Below are 22,880 nucleotides of genomic sequence, written 5' to 3'. Positions count from 1 at the left end.
TCGCTAAAATGTTAATATAGTACAAAAACAAATTTAAGCCGTTGTAGGGTGAATGAAGCGCCAGGAAGACAGTTCAGAAGGTTTATTCAGGAAAACTTACAAAACAGGTTTAGGGCTTACTTTTACTTAAATAACCTAGCTAAAGTATAGGCATACAACTGTGAGTTTATGGAATGGACAGCAGAGGCCGTCTCACCCCGTACCCACTTGTTGGTTTTACTTGAGGATAGCAGAGGCCGTCTCTCAAGCTAGACCACTAGCTGAATGATCCACTCTCGTCCGCGCAGCGCCTTTTATTAGTTCCGAATGCAGCCTTCGTAGGCGCTCGGGTGTATCGGGCCGCCGAGCGAGATAGGTTACTGTGCGAGCGGGAAAGTATTCGAGCCCGCGCGCATGTTGTACAGATGTCTTAGTTTATGGTTCTACATTCTCCCCCTCTGGTACTCGTTGACGTCCCGTAAGAGTACCAGTACCAGGAACTGGAACGAGTTGCTGTTTCTTCGGCCGTCCCCGTCGTCTAATAGGTAGGACAGGCTCTGGATTCTTATCATCTCGTTTTGTAAATCGAGTTATAGCAGATGTGTGATATTTTCCAATGGGTTTCTTAGGTTCGTTTACATTAGCAATTTCGTAGATTGAACTTCCCATTTTATTTATGATTACGTATGGACCATCTTCACGGGGTGCGAGTTTAGCAGAAAATCCACTTTCTGTCACTGTGTAATTGCGTTCAGCTGGAGTAAGTAGCCTACTAGCATATTCAATAGGATGTTCTCTCTCTCCCTCCCCCTGCACTAAAGCTGCTCCAATGGCGTAACTGCTGGCATCCGTTTTGTTTGTTGTCGAATGTAAGGGAAATCGACTTAATAGCTCTTCAAACTGTTCAGGAGTATATTGAATCGCCATCTGATGTGTTTCTTCTTGGCTATCTTCTTGCTTAAGTTCTTTTGATTTACGTCTAGTCATTTACGTTATTTACGTTGGGCGCCAGATTGTAGGGTGACGTCTAGTAATTTACGTTATTTACGTTGGGCGCCAGATTGTAGGGTGAATGAAGCGCCAGGAAGACAGTTCAGAAAGTTTATTCAGGAAAACTTACAAAACAGGTTTAGGGCTTACTTTTACTTAAATAACCTAGCTAAAGTATAGGCATACAACTGTGAGTTTATGGAATGGACAGCAGAGGCCGTCTCACCCCGTACCCACTTGTTGGTTTTACTTGAGGATAGCAGAGGCCGTCTCTCAAGCTAGACCACTAGCTGAATGATCCACTCTCGTCCGCGCAGCGCCTTTTATCAGTTCCGAATGCAGCCTTCGTAGGCGCTCGGGTGTATCGGGCCGCCGAGCGAGATAGGTTACTGTGCGAGCGGGAAAGTATTCGAGCCCGCGCGCATGTTGTACAGATGTCTTAGTTTATGGTTCTACATTCTCCCCCTCTGGTACTCGTTGACGTCCCGTAAGAGTACCAGTACCAGGAACTGGAACGAGTTGCTGTTTCTTCGGCCGTCCCCGTCGTCTAATAGGTAGGACAGGCTCTGGATTCTTATCATCTCGTTTTGTAAATCGAGTTATAGCAGATGTGTGATATTTTCCAATGGGTTTCTTAGGTTCGTTTACATTAGCAATTTCGTAGATTGAACTTCCCATTTTATTTATGATTACGTATGGATCATCTTCACGGGGTGCGAGTTTAGCAGAGAATCCACTTTCCGTCACTGTGTAATTGCGTTCAGCTGGAGTAAGTAGCCTACTAGCATATTCAATAGGGTGTTCTCTCTCTCCCTCCCCCTGCACTAAAGCTGCTCCAATGGCGTAACTGCTGGCATCCGTTTTGTTTGTTGTCGAATGTAAGGGAAATCGACTTAATAGCTCTTCAAACTGTTCAGGAGTATATTGAATCGCCATCTGATGTGTTTCTTCTTGGCTATCTTCTTGCTTAAGTTCTTTTGATTTACGTCTAGTCATTTACGTTATTTACGTTGGGCGCCAGATTGTAGGGTGAATGAAGCGTCTAGTAATTTACGTTATTTACGTTGGGCGCCAGATTGTAGGGTGGCGTCTAGTACTTTACGTTATTTACGTTGGGCGCCAGATTGTAGGCTGAATGAAGCGCCAGGAAGACAGTTCAGAAAGTTTATTCAGGAAAACTTACAAAACAGGTTTAGGGCTTACTTTTACTTAAATAACCTAGCTAAAGTATAGGCATACAACTGTGAGTTTATGGAATGGACAGCAGAGGCCGTCTCACCCCGTACCCACTTGTTGGTTTTACTTGAGGATAGCAGAGGCCGTCTCTCAAGCTAGACCACTAGCTGAATGATCCACTCTCGTCCGCGCAGCGCCTTTTATTAGTTCCGAATGCAGCCTTCGTAGGCGCTCGGGTGTATCGGGCCGCCGAGCGAGATAGGTTACTGTGCGAGCGGGAAAGTATTCGAGCCCGCGCGCATGTTGTACAGATGTCTTAGTTTATGGTTCTACACCGTTAAATAACGGTTAATTCGTTAGGGCGGTTGCAAACTAGCGTTTTATACGTGCGTATAAGCTCGTTTTTAAAAGCGCGTGTGCGGTTTTGTTTTCTTCGAGCATTGACGCGCATACCAAACACGGAGGGAAGAGCGCGTGCACGCGTGATGGATTTAAGCGCGTGTAAAAAAACCCGCCTGAAACCGCCCTTATAAAATTAATTTCTCATCCATAGGAAAGCAATATAAAACTATTATTCATCTTGTGGTAGCGTGTCTAAATCACAAACCGTAGAAAAACCGCCATGACATCGTCAGTTCTCTTTATATTTTGTCGCCATTACGGATCATGACCAAAGAGTATTAATACCTATAGGAATCATGACATATTTAGGAGTAACAAAATAAATGATATTTACATCGATAGTAGCGATAGCTATATTTCCAAAATTTAATTGAAATAATATGATATTACGGCATCCTACGGACATTTAAGATATACTGACGGGATAAAATTGCAGTAATATTCCCTATTCGCGGGGCTTGGAAGTAGATAAAAGTTTATCAGAAAGGTTAATGAATAAAATTAATCACAAAACCCACAATTTAATACTCAGCTCAATTTATTTCCGCAATAAATTAACATTGTAATACTTTTTAAACTAACACCGTTATAAATAAAGGCAAATAACGTGACTAGTCGCAAGCACGGGTAACTACAGACGGTATTTTACCGTATTAAGAGCGCTTTCACATATAGGCGTTTTTGTCGCTTCACGTATCTGCCACCGCTAGCTTGGAACGCTGCAGTCGCGCTTCTGTCGCGCGTCCGTCGCGCGGCTGTCGCGCTGCAGCTGCGCTACTTAAATATGTATGGATACGAGTCGGAAGCAATACAGTCGTGCGACAAAAATGCCTGTATGTGTAAGCGCCCTAAATCTAAAATGATTTACAGGGAGGGATTCAAAAATTCAATTTCTATCCCTGTACTGATCAAGGTCATAGACATGTTTACCCTTAACTACTTAGTCGCTGTCTCTTCATGATTGGACATTTGCATAAAAATAAAAGAATAGCGTCAAGGTACTAAAGTTTAAAGATATCTAGTTGACTGCACATAGTTACCATCAATTTCTTATAGTGGTAACAGTCGGGGGGAAATCCCATTGTCACTTGATTAAAATTGGTGTGCAATAAAGAGTTATTGTATTGTATTGTAAAATCATGGCGGTAACTAATAGGCCATATAAAGTACATAAACGGTTAAAACTAAAACACCAGTCTAACTAATAATTTCACCATCTCTAACGAATACATAACGGAATGAATATAATAAAATCACAAATACACTGGGTAACAAAAACGTTATGTCATGACATTATTTTCATCGTAAATAAACAACAAACTGTCAATGGAAAATCTTTCTCACTAAATCTATTCTAAATAATACGGCAACTCGAATTGTTTATGGCATTATAATGGGTATGGCTCGGAAGATATAACAACATCTGATATAACTGTAGCATTTGGTATAATGCTACATTTGATATTATTTGATATATCCAAGAAATAAACTTTACATGATTATTATTAATTTTGCGAGTACTGCCTTTTCGCAACGTAACGTTTGGCAACCTGTTTCATTTCGCAACATTTCAGAAATATCAAACAGTTGGGAAATGAAAAGTTGCGAAATGAAACAGGTTGCCAAACGTTATTCGCCGAAACATTAGTAAACCTTAATTTTGATATGGATTGGATTAGGTTAATGTAAGGTTTATCTAATATATAAAATTCTCGGGTCAAAAATATTTGTGACCAAACTCCTTCGAAACGGCTTGACCGATTTTTATGAAAGAATCGAATAATATCAAATTTAACGTATTAACTGCCACCTGACTTCCACAGGTGCCACCGACGCACATGTGCGTTCAAGATGTATGAATAATTATGACAGGGGCACTGGGTGAAGTTCTGAAAACGCATATATGCGTCGGTGGCAGTGAATGCGTTAATAATATCAATGGGCAGGTCATGTCTGCCAGATGCATCCGGATCGTTGGGCCAAAATCGCACTGATTGGGTTCCAAGCGACAGGCAGCGGAGCAGAGGTAGGCCTAAAAGAAGGTGGCGGGACGATTTGGAGCGATTCCAGCAGGACTGACAATATTTTCTCGAAGCCAGAGACGAGTGGAAGGAAAAAGGGGAGGCCTTTGCCCTGCAGTGGGACACTGTATTGGCTATTTAAAAAAAAAACAATAATAATACGTAGTTATTTCAAATATTGTTATATCCTTTCACACACCGTTAACTAAATTCTTAGAACTAAAATATCACCAAAATCGATTGGCTAAGACAACAACCTACGTAGCCATATCTAGGTACCTAATATATTTATTTAAATAAATAAAATACAACCAATAATACCAAGGCATCAAATTCGATTATCATATTTTATATCAAATACTTTATCAATACTTATTACTGGTCTAAGATCCGAACTTGAAAAGATCTGCACCGGTCTGATAATAGAATGAAATGTATTTTATAAAAAAAATGTTTTTTTATAATTTTTTGTTGCATCATCGACATAATAAGAAAATTTTATATTGACTTAAAGAAAAAAAAACCTATAGAATATGTAGACGTTGGGTTTGCTATTGTTTACCTGGACGAACTACTGGGTTGCTTAAACAGTTATGTCGATGCCGGTTACTTTCACTTGATTAGATAATAGAACAAATTGTATATCAATGTAAGCGCTGTTTTATTGTGGACACGTTGATATAGGGTTGGCTGCATTTAATTACAATATAGCCCGTTCAGGATTTTTTTAGCAAAACAATTTCTAATATATTAAATTTAATATAAAATACATTTCATTCTATTATCAGACCGGTGCAGATCTTTTCAAGTTCGGATCTTCTACTAACAATTTTCATAACAAAATAAAACACCATCAAATAAAGTTTTTGCAACGATGCTTACGAAAACGACTTACAAGCAACTCCTACGCAAAAATTCAGGTAGCATTTTTTCCAAATCCAACAGACCACCGCAGAAGTTTGCAGTTATTTGATTCTACACTTCATTGCTTTACGCGAAGCAGTAGGTACTGGGGCGATTAATACGGCGCTATAGCCAAGATAGCTGTTACCTATACCTATAACCTAGAAGCGAATTTGTGATCCAAGATGACAGGGTTGCTCGCGGTAAAGTCGACGTTGAATTCTGGCAACACCGAGCTGACGAGACGCCGGCATTGCTCTAAGACGGGTGGTACAATTTCGTAGGTTTGTTCTTGTTCGCTGAAATATACAGATGAATAATGTTAAGGTGATTATTTAGTAGTAGTAGTACCAGCAAATCGTGGGGGCATAAAAAGGCGGCAAATTAAAAAAAAAAAAACCGGTTACAAATACGTCACAGGTGACACACACAAGGACGCAAATATAATCCAATAGAGGTAGCGAGTATCTCGTTTATTTTATTTATTAAATTCATTTACGGAGTTACCAGTGTGTAAACAGTGGTTTTCGTTTTGCTAAAAAATGTGTTGACAATCCATTTTGTTTTATTTGCCGCGTTTTTCCATTGCCAATTTATGGTGGCCAGACTATAAAACATGGATTTTAGCCTCCTAACGCCGAGTCTTTTATAAATTGAACATCAAACTCTATCATAAATTTAATGACATAAAGTTTAATGTTTATAAATCAAAAAAAAAATACTTGGGCGTTAGGAGGCTAATAAGTAGCCCTCGTTCATTCATAATTATCTGAGCCATAGTAGTCAAAAATTGACTCAAGAAATTCAAAGCCTTAAAATGATTCATGATCATATAACCATCACTTTCACTTCTTGCTGGATTGACTTTTGACCGTGATGAAATTTGGTATAGAAATTTGACACCCTGAGAAGGACCTAGGATAATTTTAATCCCGAATAATTGCATAGTTTCCACGGTACTGACCTCTTGTCCCGGACGAGAGCGCCCGCCAGCGCCAGCCCGGCCAGGCAGTTGCCGGCCGCGTCCATGCTGAGGCAGTAGGGGTGCCGCCGCCGCGCCTCGCCCGCCTCCTGGACTAGCTGCAGCGCGAGCTTGTGCGTGCAGCGCGGGTTCTGTATGTAATAAATTGGTCTTTAACAAGTATGTATAACTCTCTATTGAACAAAAAAAAAAAAGTAAACACAATTGACATCCGAACTACATTTCCGTACCAAATTTCAAGTCTATGCTATTATTCGTTGAGGATTTCCGTCCTGCAGAGTCATCCTGGCCGGAGCACCTAAATTTCACTACCAGATTACTGTTTAATTTATCACCGATTTAATACCACGTATCAGTTTAATCGGATATCAGGAAGTGGTCTGCAAATTTTCAGCAGATACAGTCGAACAAACTTAACCATGCACCAGGATAAACCTTTGTGCTGCTACTAATGTCATGTTGACATCCCATACTTTTGTCAAGGAAACCATAACGAAATTGATTCACACATGTTACATGTTCCACCCTGGTACATGAATCAGTGCGACTGATAGATTTAAGTACATACATATAGTTTTAATTTCATAACATCGAATATGGAGTAAAAATTGGAACTTGGCTAAATTTATCGGATACGCGAAATTATTCAAATACACGGATTTGCACAATCCGCGACGATTTATTGTGAAGAGGCAGTACGCGATATAATAAAAATGGTTTGACTTTACCTGGGCCATGACATCTGCGCATATGAGAAGAGTAGAGAGCGCGGGCCACACGGCCCATTTCAGAAGGTACGAGACTTTGTCATCCGACCCCGGGACGAATGTATCGCCGTCTGTTACTATCACTTTGTTTTGTAGGCAGTATTCTAGGGAATCTGCAAAATTCTGAAAGAAAATTACAAAATTGTGATAGAAGATATTTAAGTTTGTAAAGCAAGACCAACGAGAAGAGAGTGAGTGCACTAATAACGACATATCAAACTAGATCTCGTGGTGACCTCGTCTCGTTGGCTTTGCTTTTATTAGGGTTCCGTACCCAAAGGGTAAAAACGGAAACCCTATTACTAAGACTTTGTTGTCGGTCCGTCCGTCCGTCTGTCACCACGCTGTACCGTGATAGTTAAACAGTTGAAATTTTTACAGATTATGTATAACTGTGGCCGCTATAACAAAAAATACTAAAAACAGAAAAAAAAAATCTCAGCGACACAAAATTTGGCCCACTCTACATACAAAATTCATCATCATCATCATCATCGGCCTATCTTAGTCCACTGCTGGACATAGGCCTCCCCAGTTGCACGCCACTGAGCACGATCCTCGGCCAGTCTCATCCAGTTCTTGCCAGCTAACCTGCGAAGATCATCGCTCCACCATACGCTACAAAATTACCTATTTCTGAATACATTCGAGGGCCACATTTTTCGCCGCTCAGTATATTTAGGGGGGCTCTCATACAACAAACGTGATTTTTTTGCCGTTTTTTGCTAATGTCTAATAAATGTTGCACCGACTCGCATTTGGCCGGTTTTTTTTAAACGATAAGCTGTGTGCGACTATGTCATAGCCTCGTAGCGAACAGCAGCAGCAGTTTATAAAAGTTTCCGTTAAAAAAAAAACAATTTCCATATATATACCAAATTTCAACTCACCATTGGAAGCGAGTCAAAATTATCTTTCAAGATTAGATAGAGATAGACAAAAAATCAACCACAAACAGGGCAAGTCAAATAATATATTACCTTCTCTTCAGCCCTCTCCAAGTGGAAGAACTCGTGTCTCAGCAGCTTTCTGATGCAGTTGTAATCTGCGACCAGCTGTTCTGAAAAAAAAAAAAACTTTTATAATATTGTAACGGATTAAAGTACATAAAATACCACTTAAAATAAATATAAATATTAAATAGGCTGGGATGATTTGAACTAATCAATTAGAGTACAAAAAAAAAACCTAAAATGCTTTGGTTATTTTTGGATTTCAGAATCCCAGCAGCGGTAGGTACTTAATGATGACTAATGATGAGTGCTATGTACGAGTATGTTATGATGTTACCTCTGGCGAGCGGCGCGCGGGTCACTATGACCGCGAGCACAGCCGGCGGCACCAAGTAGTGAAGCATCGGGTTAACGTACAACTGAAGTTGGATTATTGGCACGGCGTTCGCCATCGTCTCCGCTTTTAATATGTGACCTGAAATGTATTTAATATATGTTATTTGCTCAATTTTATTAAGTTTTATCAGATAAGTTCTTAGAAGCACGGTAAAGGCTAAGTCATAGGCTGATGCAGGGGGGGAGTAGGAGAGGGCAACTACCACCCCCTCTGGAAATTAACTTTCAGTTTCAATACAACAGAAGCATAAATCAGTTATTAGAGCTTTTGTGTAATACTAGCTTGGGCCCGGCCTGCAGCTTTGCACAATTTGGCATTTGGCCTAATCTCCGCTTTTCAACAGGTGAGATGGAGCTCAAATGGTGTCAACAGTTGTAAGTAGTTGCGAAGATAAAACATCGTCATTGGTTTACGAAACTTATATTAGACTTGTCATTGTTGAACGTCGCAATGTTGATACTTTGTCATGTAAACGCTCAACGACTTTAAATACCTTATCCAAGGGCGTTTTTTAACTAATACATCTTACAGCCAAATGTCTCACCTTTCATCTTCTTCTTTACTTCAACCGAAACGTCGACGACCTCAATAGACAGCAGTCGCAGGCGATTCTTCCGATCCAGCCGCATCATCTTATCATGAATCACCAGCACTCTCGCCACGCTGCTACTAACATCATTTTCAAACACGGAAGCCCCTAACGCCCTTAGAACCACCACCATCCATTCAACTTGTTTTAAAACTTCGTTGAGCTCCAAAGCTGTCCCATTCATCAAACTCTGCATCAACACTAAAGCTAGTAGATTCGAGATGGTTGCGACGGTGTTTCTCTGTTGCAGTGTGATGACGTAATTGGCTATGTCTTGGACGTTCTGGAACTGGGCTTGTGTGAGTTGCTGCAGGTCGACTGGTTTGAGCCGTTCTGTGTTGTCCGATGCGGCGTTGTTTAGGTATTCCCGGACTGAGAGTGGGGCGCCGAGGTTTATGTAAATGTTCCCGAAGTTATCGTTCAGTCTGTGCAGAGCTTTAAGGAGGCCCTGAAAAAATATTTCAGGTATAATTTCAAAAAAAACAAATGAAGGTAAAATCGAATCGAGTCGAAAGTTGAATTGTGACTCACTGTTGAAATTAATGAACTGAGGACGTTTTATTTAACGCGCCTGACGTTCAGTATCGCATTAATTATCTCCTTCTACCCTCGTCTTATACCGTGTGACAGAAAGAGATGGTGAAGACGATAGTAATTCCAAGTGTGTTAGACATGAGACCGCACATGACGCAACACAACGCAAAGTTTCAAACTGGTTGCGTCATGTGCGGTCCCTCAAAGGAGTCTATGGCATAAACTCAAATGAAACTCAAAAGTAACTAGAAGTTGCAGTTGCAGTTGCGTTTCACCGTGTGTGTTGGGCCTAAAGCCGAGTTTAGACTTGCAAGAAAAATCGAGCAAATTGCATTACATTGCGAGGCCGTAAATCCATAAGCCAACGAGTTTGTAGTGGTCAATCGAGCGCCGCAATGTAATGCAACTTGCACGATTTTTCTTGCAAGTCTAAACTGCTTAAGGCATCTGGCCAAAAAAATGAGATTTCCATCAAGTCCCTGTCCGGTTTATTGTGTACGATCGTCCGCGCGGAACTTATAACAAAGTACACTTAACCAGTTTGCTAATATCGTTCAGATCAGAATTTGAAACAAAAGATCGTTTTTTTTCTCATTTTAATCTTCAGGGAATCGAAGAAAACCGAGGTTTATTTATTTACTTTTATTTTTGGTAAAGGGTTATCATTATCACAAATATCTATGTAAACGTAAATGTGACAAATGACATCGTTTTATTCGATAACGGACATCATCATGATATAAAGATGTTGACCACCGGTTACGAGTCAAACGATTCAATCGACTTATCTATCAACAGTATTTTTTCCACTCGCACAATGTATCTATATGAGCAAGGTGGAATTAACATCCTGGTTGGCGACAAGCGTTGCTTTGCTGCGGTATTACTATTTTAGACCACACAATAATAAGCTAAAACCACGAAGCAGCGTCGAGTGTATTTGTAATTTGCGTATGACATCTCCTTACGAAGGTTAACGTGTGTAGTGTGAACTACGTCAGTCAGTATTCAGTTTGAGTAAATATGAATGTTTACTAAATATGCTTACGCAGAATTCCAAGGCTACTTTGTGTACAATACGAACAAATCAGTACAATAAGGCTAGGAGATGTGTAGGATCGATCAATCATATAAGTTGAAATCCACTTGAAATCCACATCTCGGAGACGAGATGTAATGTGATTGGTCGATCCCTACATGTCTCCTCTGCGCTCCGCTCGTCTCCGCCTCAGTGGAGCTGCAGCCTAAGTTTACAAATAACAAAATACAGCGTAGACAATAGGCATGGGTAGTTTAAAGTACTAAATACAATTATGTTGCGTTGGAAACAATGGAAAGGACCTCACTGAATTGTCATTGTCATTTCAGGGTAGTGAACCGAATTGACTGAATAAAAAAACAATTACATAAATATCACAGGTATTTGATGTGGCCCGTCGTACAGGACAAAAGACATGATTCAATATTTCAAGGGTTTCAAGGGGGTTAGTTTAATTTTAAACATTTCTGTAATTGTAGGTTTTAAAATTAAAGGTATCAATAACCTAATCAACGAAGAATGTTTAATAACTCAGGACATTGTCATATCAAAGTTCCATATCTCAAAAACGGCTGCACCACCGATTTCATGAAACAGACCCTTAGACAATCCATGGTCCTTAGACCATCGCAAGGAAACTCGCATTCACGTAAATAAAACCGCATCGATATCTGTCTATCTGTTTGAGAGCTACGATGCCATATACAGGCAGGCAGACATTAGCGTCAAACTTATAACACCCCTCTTGCGTCGGGGGTTAAAAACAGTTTTCCTCTAAATACCAGGAGATTTTAAAAACCGGATGGTTATTTACATTTGTAGTATACTTACATTATAAACATATCGTCACCATTCACCAATGTCAGTCAACATTGGTAAACTTACGCTGCACAATGAACGTGATTAACCTAAAAATCTCGCATATTTATCAAAATCGATAACGTTACTAAACGAATTTGACCTAGGTACTCGGTGCACAATGTTTTAGATTATCGCGGTCATTCATCACGAATTTTATGATTTAAACTCGGGTTAAGTTCCGCGTACTTTGATTTTAGAAAAGCTTTGATATTTCGGCACAGTTGCGTCATGATCACGAGACGACTGGCGAATTGCGGGTATGCACAGGCGTGGATTGCTTAGGGCATAAAATAGTCTTAATCCGGCACTGAGCAGCAGTGAGCTGAAAACAAGACGGTTACACTCACCCCAGTAGACTCCTTAGGCTTGGGAACGCCAAGATGCTCGTACGCGAAGAGTGATTGCTCCATGAGACGGTCGTAGCTTATGTTTATGGGCACCACGGTGATGTCGCTGACGTCGCGCGAGAACCAAGGCGCCAGGCTCATCGACAGCATACCTGTTAACATCGCACTCATCAGCACAAGTAGTGCCATCAGAGTTGAGGTCACGCATACAAGAACATGCCATGTAATGACAGCGGGATTTTGACATTCACTCATACATTTCATTAATTCTGCTTTTGTGCAATCAGTAAGTACTTCATGTAGCCGTATGTGTAATCATTCACTTCAACTCTCGTGGCACTACTTATAGGCCTCGTTAACGCCCGTGCAGAAACAATTGGAAGGTTACACTTTTCCTATCCACCATACGAAGTTCAAAATAATATTCACAAGTCCACTTCAACATTTTTTATTGATATAATGCATCCTCTTGGGTACCATCAGCCAAATATGTGTTCTACCACCCTAAAGTTGATAATCGTTTGCATGTCATAAAACAATAATGCCAATAGACGTGTCTGTCAACTTGAAAGTTCGACTTTAGCGACATATTCATTTGATAGGAACTTGTTTAAAAATTGGTAGACCACTTATTAGGCTGATGGTACATGGACTAAATGGTAGTATAGTTTTAGTATCCAAGTAGATAACTACACTGGACAGGGAACGTGTTAATATTACGACTGAGCGACGTATGTGTTTTCCACATCCATATAAATTAATATACTCGTATTTCCCACAAAAACTCAATTAGTGGAGTCTGTGCGACATAAATAAAAGTAAAATAAATAAATGATATCATTATTTCATAGAATGACCATAGGTGGTGTTATTCTACTGTACTGATTTACTGTCGGTGTATAGTGTAGAGTGCAGCGGTAGGTTTCAGTCTCCGCCTCCGACTAATACACCATCATCATCATCATCATCATCAGCCGGAAGGCGTCCGCTGCTGGAAGAGATGAGTCCGTCCATTGGCGTATCTAGGGTTATTTCCAGGGGGAGGGACTAGTCTGGATTTATGTGTGTGAAGATATCAGTAGGTATTATAGAATTTCGAATCGGTAGCCCAACATTAGCCTCTTGAGTCCTGTCATTTTTTAACAAACTTAGCGTTTAAGACCTAGACATTATTTTGGACATTATTTCAAAATTCTTAGAATTCTTTATTCAATGAACGATTTGTACTTTATAAAGTACATTCGGCCGTTATTCTTAGTGTTAATACGCGAGGACTTAGGAGGTTAGGGCACAGTAGTTCATCAGGTAAAACGAGATAACACGTGATCATGAGATGACGGATGAGATAAAACGGCGTACCTATGGTTATTACTAGGTCTGCGAAGGTCAGGTTGAGGAAAATATGGAGAGACAAAGGCATCACAAAAGCCAAAAAAAGGCGACTTGTTCCCATATTTCTTTACGGTGCAGAGACATGGTCACTGAGAGAAAGCGAGAAAAAGAAAATAGACGCCGCGAGAAAGAGAAATGTGGTGTTGGAAGAAAATGCTTAACATATCATGGGCGCAATTTAGGACCAACGTCTCCATTATCCAGGAACTCAACATCAAGAAACGTCTTTTTTCCATCATACAGGGCCGTATTCTCTCTTTCTTCGGACACGTCTCGCGTCGAGATGATACATCTGTGGAGCGACTGGTGGTACAGGGTAATGTTGAGGGCACAAGAGCACAAGGCAGATCGCCTATGCGCTGGAACGACCAAATAAAGGCAGCACTTGGCAGTTCGCTGCATGAATGCACTAGGAAGGCAACAGAGAGAGAGGAATGGCGACGGATAGTGCGCCGTATCACCACCCTGGATATGACGACCACGACCACTCTGTCAAGATTGTAACGACTAGGAAGAAGTTGACCAGGTACTCATTAACCTACTCACCATACTTCGGGGGCAAGCTCTTGTTGCTCCTACTCCGGGTGCCCTCTAAGAAGAACTCTATGGGCGAGCAGTGCTTGGCGACCAGGGTCCGCACGTACTGGCGGAGCGTCGCCGCGTACAGCGGAGCCCCCGCGAGCGTGCGCCGGATGTAGAACGCACACGTCTCGCGCATCCGCCGCCCCACCACCGCCATCGAGTAGAAGTCTGCAATAAATAAACTATAGCAATTACTTTGCTCGCCTTATGATAGCAAGTCGAGAAATACTGAATCACTACCAGGGTGGAAACTTTGTGCTACTAATGTCATGTTGACATGCCAAACGTTTGTCAGAAAAATCACAGCAAAATTGATTACAAAAAGGTTCCACCCCAGGACGTGATTTACTTTTCTCGACTGTACGTTTATGCAAGAAATGTGTGTTAGCGCCGCCACATACATTCGGAATTCCGACCCGGCATTCTGTAAATACATCACACACATACGTTTATTTCAATTCTGTAGGCACAGGTCACCATGCGGAACTCCGAACCGGAGAAAACTTCGCACGGAAAACTACTGTTTGTATGTGGTAGGTCCGTAGATGTGTATGGATTTACTGCGTTCGTAACATTATGTAAACACTGTAACTGTGTAAGTCTAACATCTGGTAGCATGGTGAACGGTTGTGTTTATCTGAAGATGAGCTCTGGTTGAATTCGGAACGCGTCAGTGTAGTGTGGTGGTGGTGATATAGATGGGTTTGTGTGATTTATGTGTTCTTACAGTGTGGAGGTGGAGGAACTACATAAACACACATTTCTTGCATAAACGTAGCTATCATAAGGTCGCGGGTTATCCAAATATTGGATACGTATCTTTTGTCAAGTAAAAAAAATGATGAAGATAATATAGCCTGTTAAAGTTCCGCACGACATCACGCCCCTTAACACGTTTCATCACGGCGTCACGTCACGAGCCCCACGACCAGACGTTGACGCGCTTCATTTTTGTCACGTTTTATTTGATAAACAAAAGAAATTAAACCGGCCAAGAGCTTCGTACTGTGTACGGAATCTTTCAAGTTTAGGTATATTTTGTACATACCTTAGGCTGCTATTTACTCTTAAACTACTAATAATTCTGTAGCAATCTTAGCCGTTATAATTTTCCTTGTAAATTTGATGTACTTACTACCATCTTGATTTTATTAAATTTCGATTTTAATGAAAAATTTTCACTTTAAAGTTGAATATTTCGCAAACAGATCACTGAACCGAAAAATCGTCCTCGCAACCCCCCAAGTGGTTTGAAAGACCTATATATCCCACGATACCCCACCCTATAGGGTTAGTAGAGAAAAAAAAACACCCCCACTACGTCTATGGGAGGTACCTGTTATCGTTATCGATATATCGAAAAAAAAAACACCCCACTTTACGTCTATGGGACCCTAAAAAAATTTTTTTTTTTAGTTAATCACTGTCGGCGTGACTGATATGTATAGTCATACCAAATTACAGCTTTCTAGTACTAACGGTCTCTGAGCTTAGCTGCGGACAGACAGACAGACGGACGGACAGACATGCCGAAACTATAAGGGTTCTACGGACTAATTATAATAATATTTTTGCTACCCAGGAAAGTACGAGTACCTACCCAATTGATTGGTGGAATACCTTTATCCAAGCGATCAGATTTTCCGGACTTTATCACATCCTCAATGTTCATCATTATTATTACAAAGATAAAAAATAATACTTGTAAAAAAGCTATCTTGTACTTTGGCTATTAGATATTCAAGATGAGAGTGATAAATAATCAATGCCGTAATACTTTATTCGAAGAAACATGATTAAAGCGGTGATGCAAATGTGGCGGGCAGGCACATCGTCGATAAACAAATAACCATAACAAAACATATATGTACAAGTGATACGTCTAGGGTAAAATACTACACAAAAAATGAGATGCTACGAATTAATTATACTAATGTAAAAAAACTACGCGAAAAATTGCGTCAAGTACATGATTCTATTGATATTTTGTTAGTTCGAGGTGAAATGCGATTTGGTGAATCGCTACAAGGAATTTATGCTTTTGAGGTAAAGAACTAACAAATAAAATATCAGATGGCGACTGTAAAGATTTATACACATAATGAGAGTACTTTGAAATTACTACAATCCTAATAGCATTCCCCGTGGGGTCGCGACTCATTGGTTGAAAAATACTATTCTCCCTCCACAAACTATCGTCCAATCGGTGAGTCTCGAGACACATTAACATTTTGGCTGTAGGTATCTCTCTCAGTCTCTCACCCATTCCTGCTGCTACGGCCGGGAAGTCAATGTCATAGTGGTAGCAGAGATATGTCATCACGCAGAAGTCCGCGTAGCTACGGTGCGTGGGCAGAAACAGGACGGGGTTCTTTCCCATGCTCTCTCGCACCTAAAAGTCATACGCAATGTTAAACTTGTTATTTAAAATTCTAGCCGTTACTCGCGGCTTCGCACGCTTTTATAATTATGTCTAGCAATTGAATTGCAAATTCTGGAATTTCGAAAAAAAACCGTAGGAATTAAAAAAAAAATATATCGTACCTTTCATTAACGTTACATAAAAACCCCCGCGCCAAAATTTGTCTAATCTTATATCCCGTGGGAATATCGGGATAAAAAGTGTTTTTAAAAGCTATAGAAACTTGTATAAACCTTTATTTTAGCATTCTTAAAATTGTCTCAACTCAAAATTCTAATAAAATATTGTGTCTCCGTCTCACGATATTCAAGCAAGTTCATGCACGAGTCATGAAAATTGTTACTTATCCATACTAATATTATAAATGCGAAAGTGTGTGTTTGTATGTTTGTCCGTCTTTCACGTCGAAACGGAGCGGCGGATCGACGTGATTTTTGGCATAGAGATAGTGGCCAGAGAGTGACATAGGCTACTTTTTATCCCGAAAAAATTCACAGTTCCCGTGGGGACAGCGCGCGTTAACCGAATTCTACGCGGGCGAAGCCGCAGGCAAAAGCTAGTTGTTTTAAATATTTACTTCTTGTGTCTACTAGGTATAAAATAGTAGAGCAACTTTTTGAGATAGAGCACGGAGAGCGTGCAGCATTTAACCTCTTCGCGTAGGTATTCCTTATCCCGCGGGAATTTCGATAAATCCTTAAAGCTTTTAAGCCATAATAACTACCTATGTGAATAAATAAATGTAAAGTCTCTCATAATTATAGTTACGGAGATAGAGCCACCTCAGAGCTAAAATATGAAAATCTCTTTTAAATACTCCATATCCAAATAATTTTCGGAAATTTCGGAAAACGTCGCATAGCATATTTCTGACCTTCAAGGTACATAATAATATAATGTCTGCCAAATGGTCGAGTCACTAGCTCTAGTGGTTTAGGATGCGTGTTGCGTTTTACCAGAGCTCACAATTAACCTTCATAATGATATCATAATGGGGTGCGTCCCACGAGATATAACTACAAAATATCTAATATATTACATTATATTCACAAGATATAATGAATGCTAGCTCTATAAGAAAAAGTTGGAAAACCCCCGACATTGTCACATCAAAGTTCAATATCTCAAAAACGGCTGAACCGATTTTGATAAAACATGTCTAAGAACAATCTCTAGAAAACCTGCTTACAAATAAAAAACAGCATTCAAATCGGTCCACCCGTTTAAGAGCTATGTTGCCACAGACAGACACACATAGCGGTCAAACCTATAACACCCCTCTATTTGCGTCGGCAGTTAAAAAGTTTAATTTTTAACGTATAACGCTTAATTTATATAATGTTATTTTTATGTAACTTCAATTTATATAAGATTTATATAGACTAATTTCTTTTAACATAACATATGTACATAAGGTATATCACTCATGATATATAATAAATAATTTGTGTAAAAGTTAAATTATGTGGCGGCGAGCGAGCAAAGCGAGCGAGCAAGACGAAACTGGGCGAAGCGTAACGTAGCTCCCGACTTAGCCTTTGATGTTAGGTTTTGTTTTGTAACAGAACGGAAAAAATGAATGGCTTGCTTGATTGTTTGCTTGCATCAAAGTTTTTAATGAATTATAAGTTTTAAATCTTAGGCGTTATGAACATTATACGCTTTGATCGTTATATCAATTGATATTATAAACAACGTTATAAAATTAGATATTTTAAAATTATTCTTTTTTTGTTTCCAGTGAATGTTATACTAAACGAGTTTATATAAAGTGAGCGTATATATTATAAATATTATATAATAAGTTCTTATATCTCGTATTACATACTCATCATAATGATTATAGCTAGCAAAGTGCGCTTTCAATGTTCTATCTCAAAAACAGAGTTAGAAACTTGACATTTGGCAAACATACACCAAAATATATTTTAATTTGAGCGTATGTATAACATTTTTTTAATAATTTTGTGTTATTGTTAAGTATTGTTAATATTAATTAAACCCTGACAATTGCAATATAAATTCATTGAATGACATTTTATGTGAATTATGTATTTTTTTATTTTAAATTAATAAATAAATAAACAAAATTACCTTAAGTACTGCAGGTTCATTGACATAAATGCCTATTTTCATCATGAAGGCTATCTTGAGAAACACAACGCCCATCCAACGGATTACATGTAGTTTCTTTTCCAAACCCATTTCTTCTAAATATTGACGTACTTCTTCTTTTAACTTTTCTTTGGAGACACCAGTTCTTAGACTTTCCTGGAAAGGAGGAATGCAATGGAATTTGGGCATTTACCTATAAAACTATGTACTGTCATTCCAAAGAGGCCAGAGGCCATAATTCTCTAATGTGCTGATGTTCATGATCGCATTCACCATATCTTTCTATCCTCGTCTTATACCCTGTCACAGAAATAAATGGTGAAAACGATTGTGATCAAGTTTTTCAGACAATGAGACCTCAGGACAATACTACATTCGTAATTATTTATAGGTAACTTCTTTAGTGCAAGCATACTCATAATAATTTCTCTGCAGCACACTGCATCAATCAGCTGAACCTTCTATTGGCAACCATACAGTTACAACTGGGTTTAAATTACTTGAATGGTGTTGTAATGTCCCTTTTTAAATAAAATAGAACTATGTAGTTTATTTTTCTATTTGTTTGGACATTGACCATACCACCTCAAAACTTTAGACAATAACTGAAGTAAACATTCTGTACATACAGTTCATAAAAAATTGTTATTTTGAGCATGTTTACGACATATTTAAGTTTTTTATGGTAAGGTCATTAGAGGCAGAACAATAAAGGTGACATTTTATAACCAGTACCAATAACCTTGGAAGTTCTGTCTCTTTATAACAGACATCATGTTTCAGACCAAGCCAAGAATTCCCAGTTTTGTAATTTTGCAAATAATTTCAATAAGTTTAGAATTCGGGTCCCACTGAAAAATAGTGTTGCAGCTTGCCGCATCATAAAGCTGAGTGGGACCCCAATTATACTATTTGATGTTTCCACGTTCTTGTCTTTGAGATAGCTTACAGTTTTAAGTAGTAGGGTCTTACCGTTTCGATAACCGAGTCCAAGAAAACAGAATTGGCTGCAGCATCTCTCAAATCTTGCGGGGACAGATATTTGTCCAATGTAAGGGTTCTCTGAGGATACCAAGCACGGGACATAAACCTAAATATCCCACTTTCAGTCTTCCGCGGCAATAATATATCTTTGAAATTTACGTTTTCACTCATTTTGTTTTCTTTCTGTTTATTTCTGAATTAAAATGAGGTTATTTGTTAATTATTGGTTTGAAAATAATAAACAATGCATTCCTAATAACTCACAAGTTATAACGATAACAATCAAATTTAATAATCAGTTCGTCCACTTAAATTTTTACACTTTAAATGTACCTATACCGCAAGCGCTAAACACGAGAACACAACCCCCGTCGATGTTGAACAACTGACACTGACACTGACTGACACTGTCATGACTGTCAGTCTGACACAAACACAAGCAAGCAATTTTTTTTTTATTTACGCAAGCAAGCAAGTGAAGTGAGAAGGTAGCAAGTAGCAAACTACCAGTGCTGCCACAAAGCGGAACCTGATATCGCCATTTTTCACAGCTTGAGTAGCCTAATGTAGCCAATTTTAAACTGAGGTCAACTAAAAAAGTTGCCTATGTGTATATTCCAGATCCGGTGTCAAATTTCATAACTCTAAGGGCTGTTCTTACAGCAACGCGGGCTTCCTACCGGAAGGGAGTAGCCTTAGCGGTAGATTACCTTTAAAATAGTTCTGGCGTTTGGTGCGGGGGAAAATGTGCACACAAGTGCAGTTCCGCAGTCTTACATGCAAAAACAAAACTGCCAACTGACTGTAATGACGACGTTAACACATAAATAATCCAACAATACACTAATAATTCGTGTACAGATGACTCAAAACTCACACATTGACAGTAACATCACTAAGTTGTTCATCAGCGAAAAGTCGAATTTATCGCTAGACCGATTCGTTTACGGATTAGCGGTCTCGATGTTGGTAAACGAATCCGACAATAATATAGTGATAAAATATACGACTGCTGTTTAAATGTAATGAAATAGCAATAATACGTTTCACTTACATGTGAAATGTAACACCATCTTTTTGCAAGCTTGATGTCCCAGATCTCTTTTTACAGCAGAAAACTGAACAATGCCGCATTTTTAGCACTGCAGCGTTCACTCGCGCGACTGGATTCGGTCTAGTTTGAAATCCGAGCGCGCCTTGATTTATAAAATGTGTGTGCCCAGTTGGGCTTGTACTTTGACAGAGGGGAACGCGGCGAATGGCTACTCCCTTCCGTAGGAAGCCCGCGTTACTCTAAGGGGCTGTAAGATTAGTAAGGTATGCAAAATATTAGTGCGGAACCCTACACTGCGCTTGGTCATTTTTATTGTTAATTTTGCATATTATTTTTAATTATTTATTTATTCATTCGTCCACTCTTTTCTTTTTGATCTAAAACTACATTTTGCGTGGGAGGTATTTTTTTTCTTGTGCTTATGTTAATTTATGTTGTGATTCTTTCGTTTAATTACTATAAGGACAAAAAAAGTAGTTTTTAAGTAGCCTTAAAGGCAACCAGAATTTTACGTCGCCGATTTCCATCCCAATAAACCCTAATTGGCGACAAATTGCCTACGTTGGCAACACTGCAAACTACAAGCCCAGTGCTGTCATATTCGAACTAAAAGTACGCGGCACGAGCAAGATTTCAAACCGGTTGGATCGCCGTCGAGTACGCGTACTTACGGTCACACACAGGCGAAAAATATAGTCGAGCCATAAGTACGCGTACTTGCTCGTACGTCTGTCACCCACTAAAGCAGTGATTCCCAAAGTGGTCCAGGTGGACCCCCAGGGGTCCACGGGAGACTTGCTGGGGGTCTACGTAGGCGTGAACAAAAAATGGGGGTCCACGAAAATTTATCTGCTTTTGATAGTAAAGAGCCAAAATGTAAGCATAGTTTTTATAAGGGCCTACCTACATTGTTTTAAGTACCTAACTAAGCAGATAATATTTTAATAAGGCAAGCGACTGGACAGAACTCAGAAGCGACACAATTTTTATTTTTTGGCGACTTTAAGAATGTGGTAGAAATGTAGCAGCAGGGGGTCCACCGAAACCAGTAAAATTTTGAAAGTGGTCCACGAGAAAAATAAGTTTGGGAACTACTGCACTTAAGCGAATTATTATCACCGTAACTGGTAACATTGACTATGATAATGATAATGATCGTGTCATTTGTGAATCACACCATTACACCAATCATGGAACGGCGATGAGTTCGAGAGAAACACGGGAGAGAAACAAATCGTCTTTTCATTTCATTCGGGGACATACCGCGCGATTGTGTGAATATGTTGTTATTACCTTTTCCATTCAAGTTCAATTACTTGTTAATTCAAGTAAACCAATCACAATACGATTAAATAATGCAAGCTAGTTGGAATAATGTAAATTAGCGTAGACATATAATATTTCCATTCAACTTTGCCGCAGGGGCTTATAGATATTTGTGAAATGTTCGGTTTAACTCGCGTGCAATATTTAGGTGAATACCGTTTTGTAGAAAGGGGGGTTCAGTTCATGGCGTGTATATTAGATAGCACGGAATCAGAATCTAGTATCTAAAATCATATTTCCCTCTTTCTCGTTTGAGACAAATGTAAGCAAGAAAGAAATATGAATTTGGGGGTGTTCTGCCTTTTCGCAAAAATTTCTTTGGCCGAATTTCACTTGCCAACCAACGTTTCGCCGATGATTCACTTTGACAACTAACTATTACCAAATTTTTGTACGACGTGTCATTTTCGTGTCAGAAAAGTAACTTTTCCTCCCTGACGAGAGGGAGCAAAGTGCAACTTTCTGTTCAAGGCTTTTCTAAGACAAGTGCTTTATTGCAAATGCAATTTTTTTAAGCTGATAATTGTAAAACTACGCCATTTTCTATGCTGGTTGCTCTTTTTATATTTAAAACTAGCTTTTGCCCGCGACTTCGTCTGCGTAGATTTCGCTATTTAGGGGCTGTTTCACCATCCTTTGATTAGTGTTAACTGACGGTTAAATGTGATGCCGTCTCTATTTGAAGGGTCCACGGAAAGTAAATATTTCAGGATTTATTTCAGTGCCATCGTGTGGAACCCTTTAGGTTAGGCTAGGTTAATTAGTTTTATAAAAATCCTGAAATATTTATTGTTTCAGAAATATTAAACGTAGAACGTTCTCACAGTAAGTGTCATACTAATAAGTTCCCTTGTCAAGCAATGCGATGTCACTATGACTTTTAATACGAAAAGGTTTCATAGTGGGTCACGACCACGGCACGACACAGTTGGTTCGAGTGTACATAATGAGATTTTCTCATACAAACTTCAATGTCCAACATTATCCGATTCCATGGGATTTTCGAAAACTCCTTTCAAACTGCGGATAAATATCAACTGAAAAGCCTGTTTACTAAGTTTCACA

At 39.3% G+C, this 22,880-nt stretch overlaps 1 protein-coding gene across 1 annotated transcript; it reads right to left on the bottom strand.

Annotated features, from left to right (window-relative positions):
* Positions 1-67: 67 nt before the first annotated feature.
* On the bottom strand, positions 68-19,898 carry Gnpat (dihydroxyacetone phosphate acyltransferase). Its single transcript, XM_074094526.1, has 11 exons — positions 19,424-19,898; positions 18,431-18,607; positions 16,177-16,306; positions 13,879-14,082; positions 11,941-12,092; positions 9,115-9,607; positions 8,511-8,648; positions 8,201-8,280; positions 7,182-7,343; positions 6,436-6,584; positions 68-5,770 (listed from the first exon to the last, which is right to left on the bottom strand). Exons 1-11 carry the CDS (start codon positions 19,604-19,606, stop codon positions 5,626-5,628), a joined length of 2,013 nt encoding a protein of 670 aa, XP_073950627.1. The 5' UTR covers positions 19,607-19,898; the 3' UTR covers positions 68-5,625.
* Positions 19,899-22,880: the final 2,982 nt, after the last annotated feature.

The sequence above is a fragment of the Choristoneura fumiferana genome, chromosome 11, assembly GCF_025370935.1.
Source record: "Choristoneura fumiferana chromosome 11, NRCan_CFum_1, whole genome shotgun sequence".
NCBI classification, from domain to species: Eukaryota; Metazoa; Arthropoda; class Insecta; order Lepidoptera; family Tortricidae; genus Choristoneura; species Choristoneura fumiferana.
The sequence above is the reverse complement of the archived record's forward strand: the minus strand, read 5'-3'. Positions and strand labels throughout refer to the sequence as shown.

Coding starts and splice junctions, on each gene's coding strand:
- Gnpat (XM_074094526.1), bottom strand. CDS start 19,606: ATGAGTGAAAACGTAAATTTCAAAGATATATTATTGCCGCGGAAGACT. Junction 14,083..16,176: donor GGCCGTAGCAGCAGGAATGG/GTGAGAGACTGA, acceptor TATTTATTGCAG/ACTTCTACTCGATGGCGGTG. Junction 12,093..13,878: donor GAGCTTGCCCCCGAAGTATG/GTGAGTAGGTTA, acceptor CGATGTTAACAG/GTATGCTGTCGATGAGCCTG.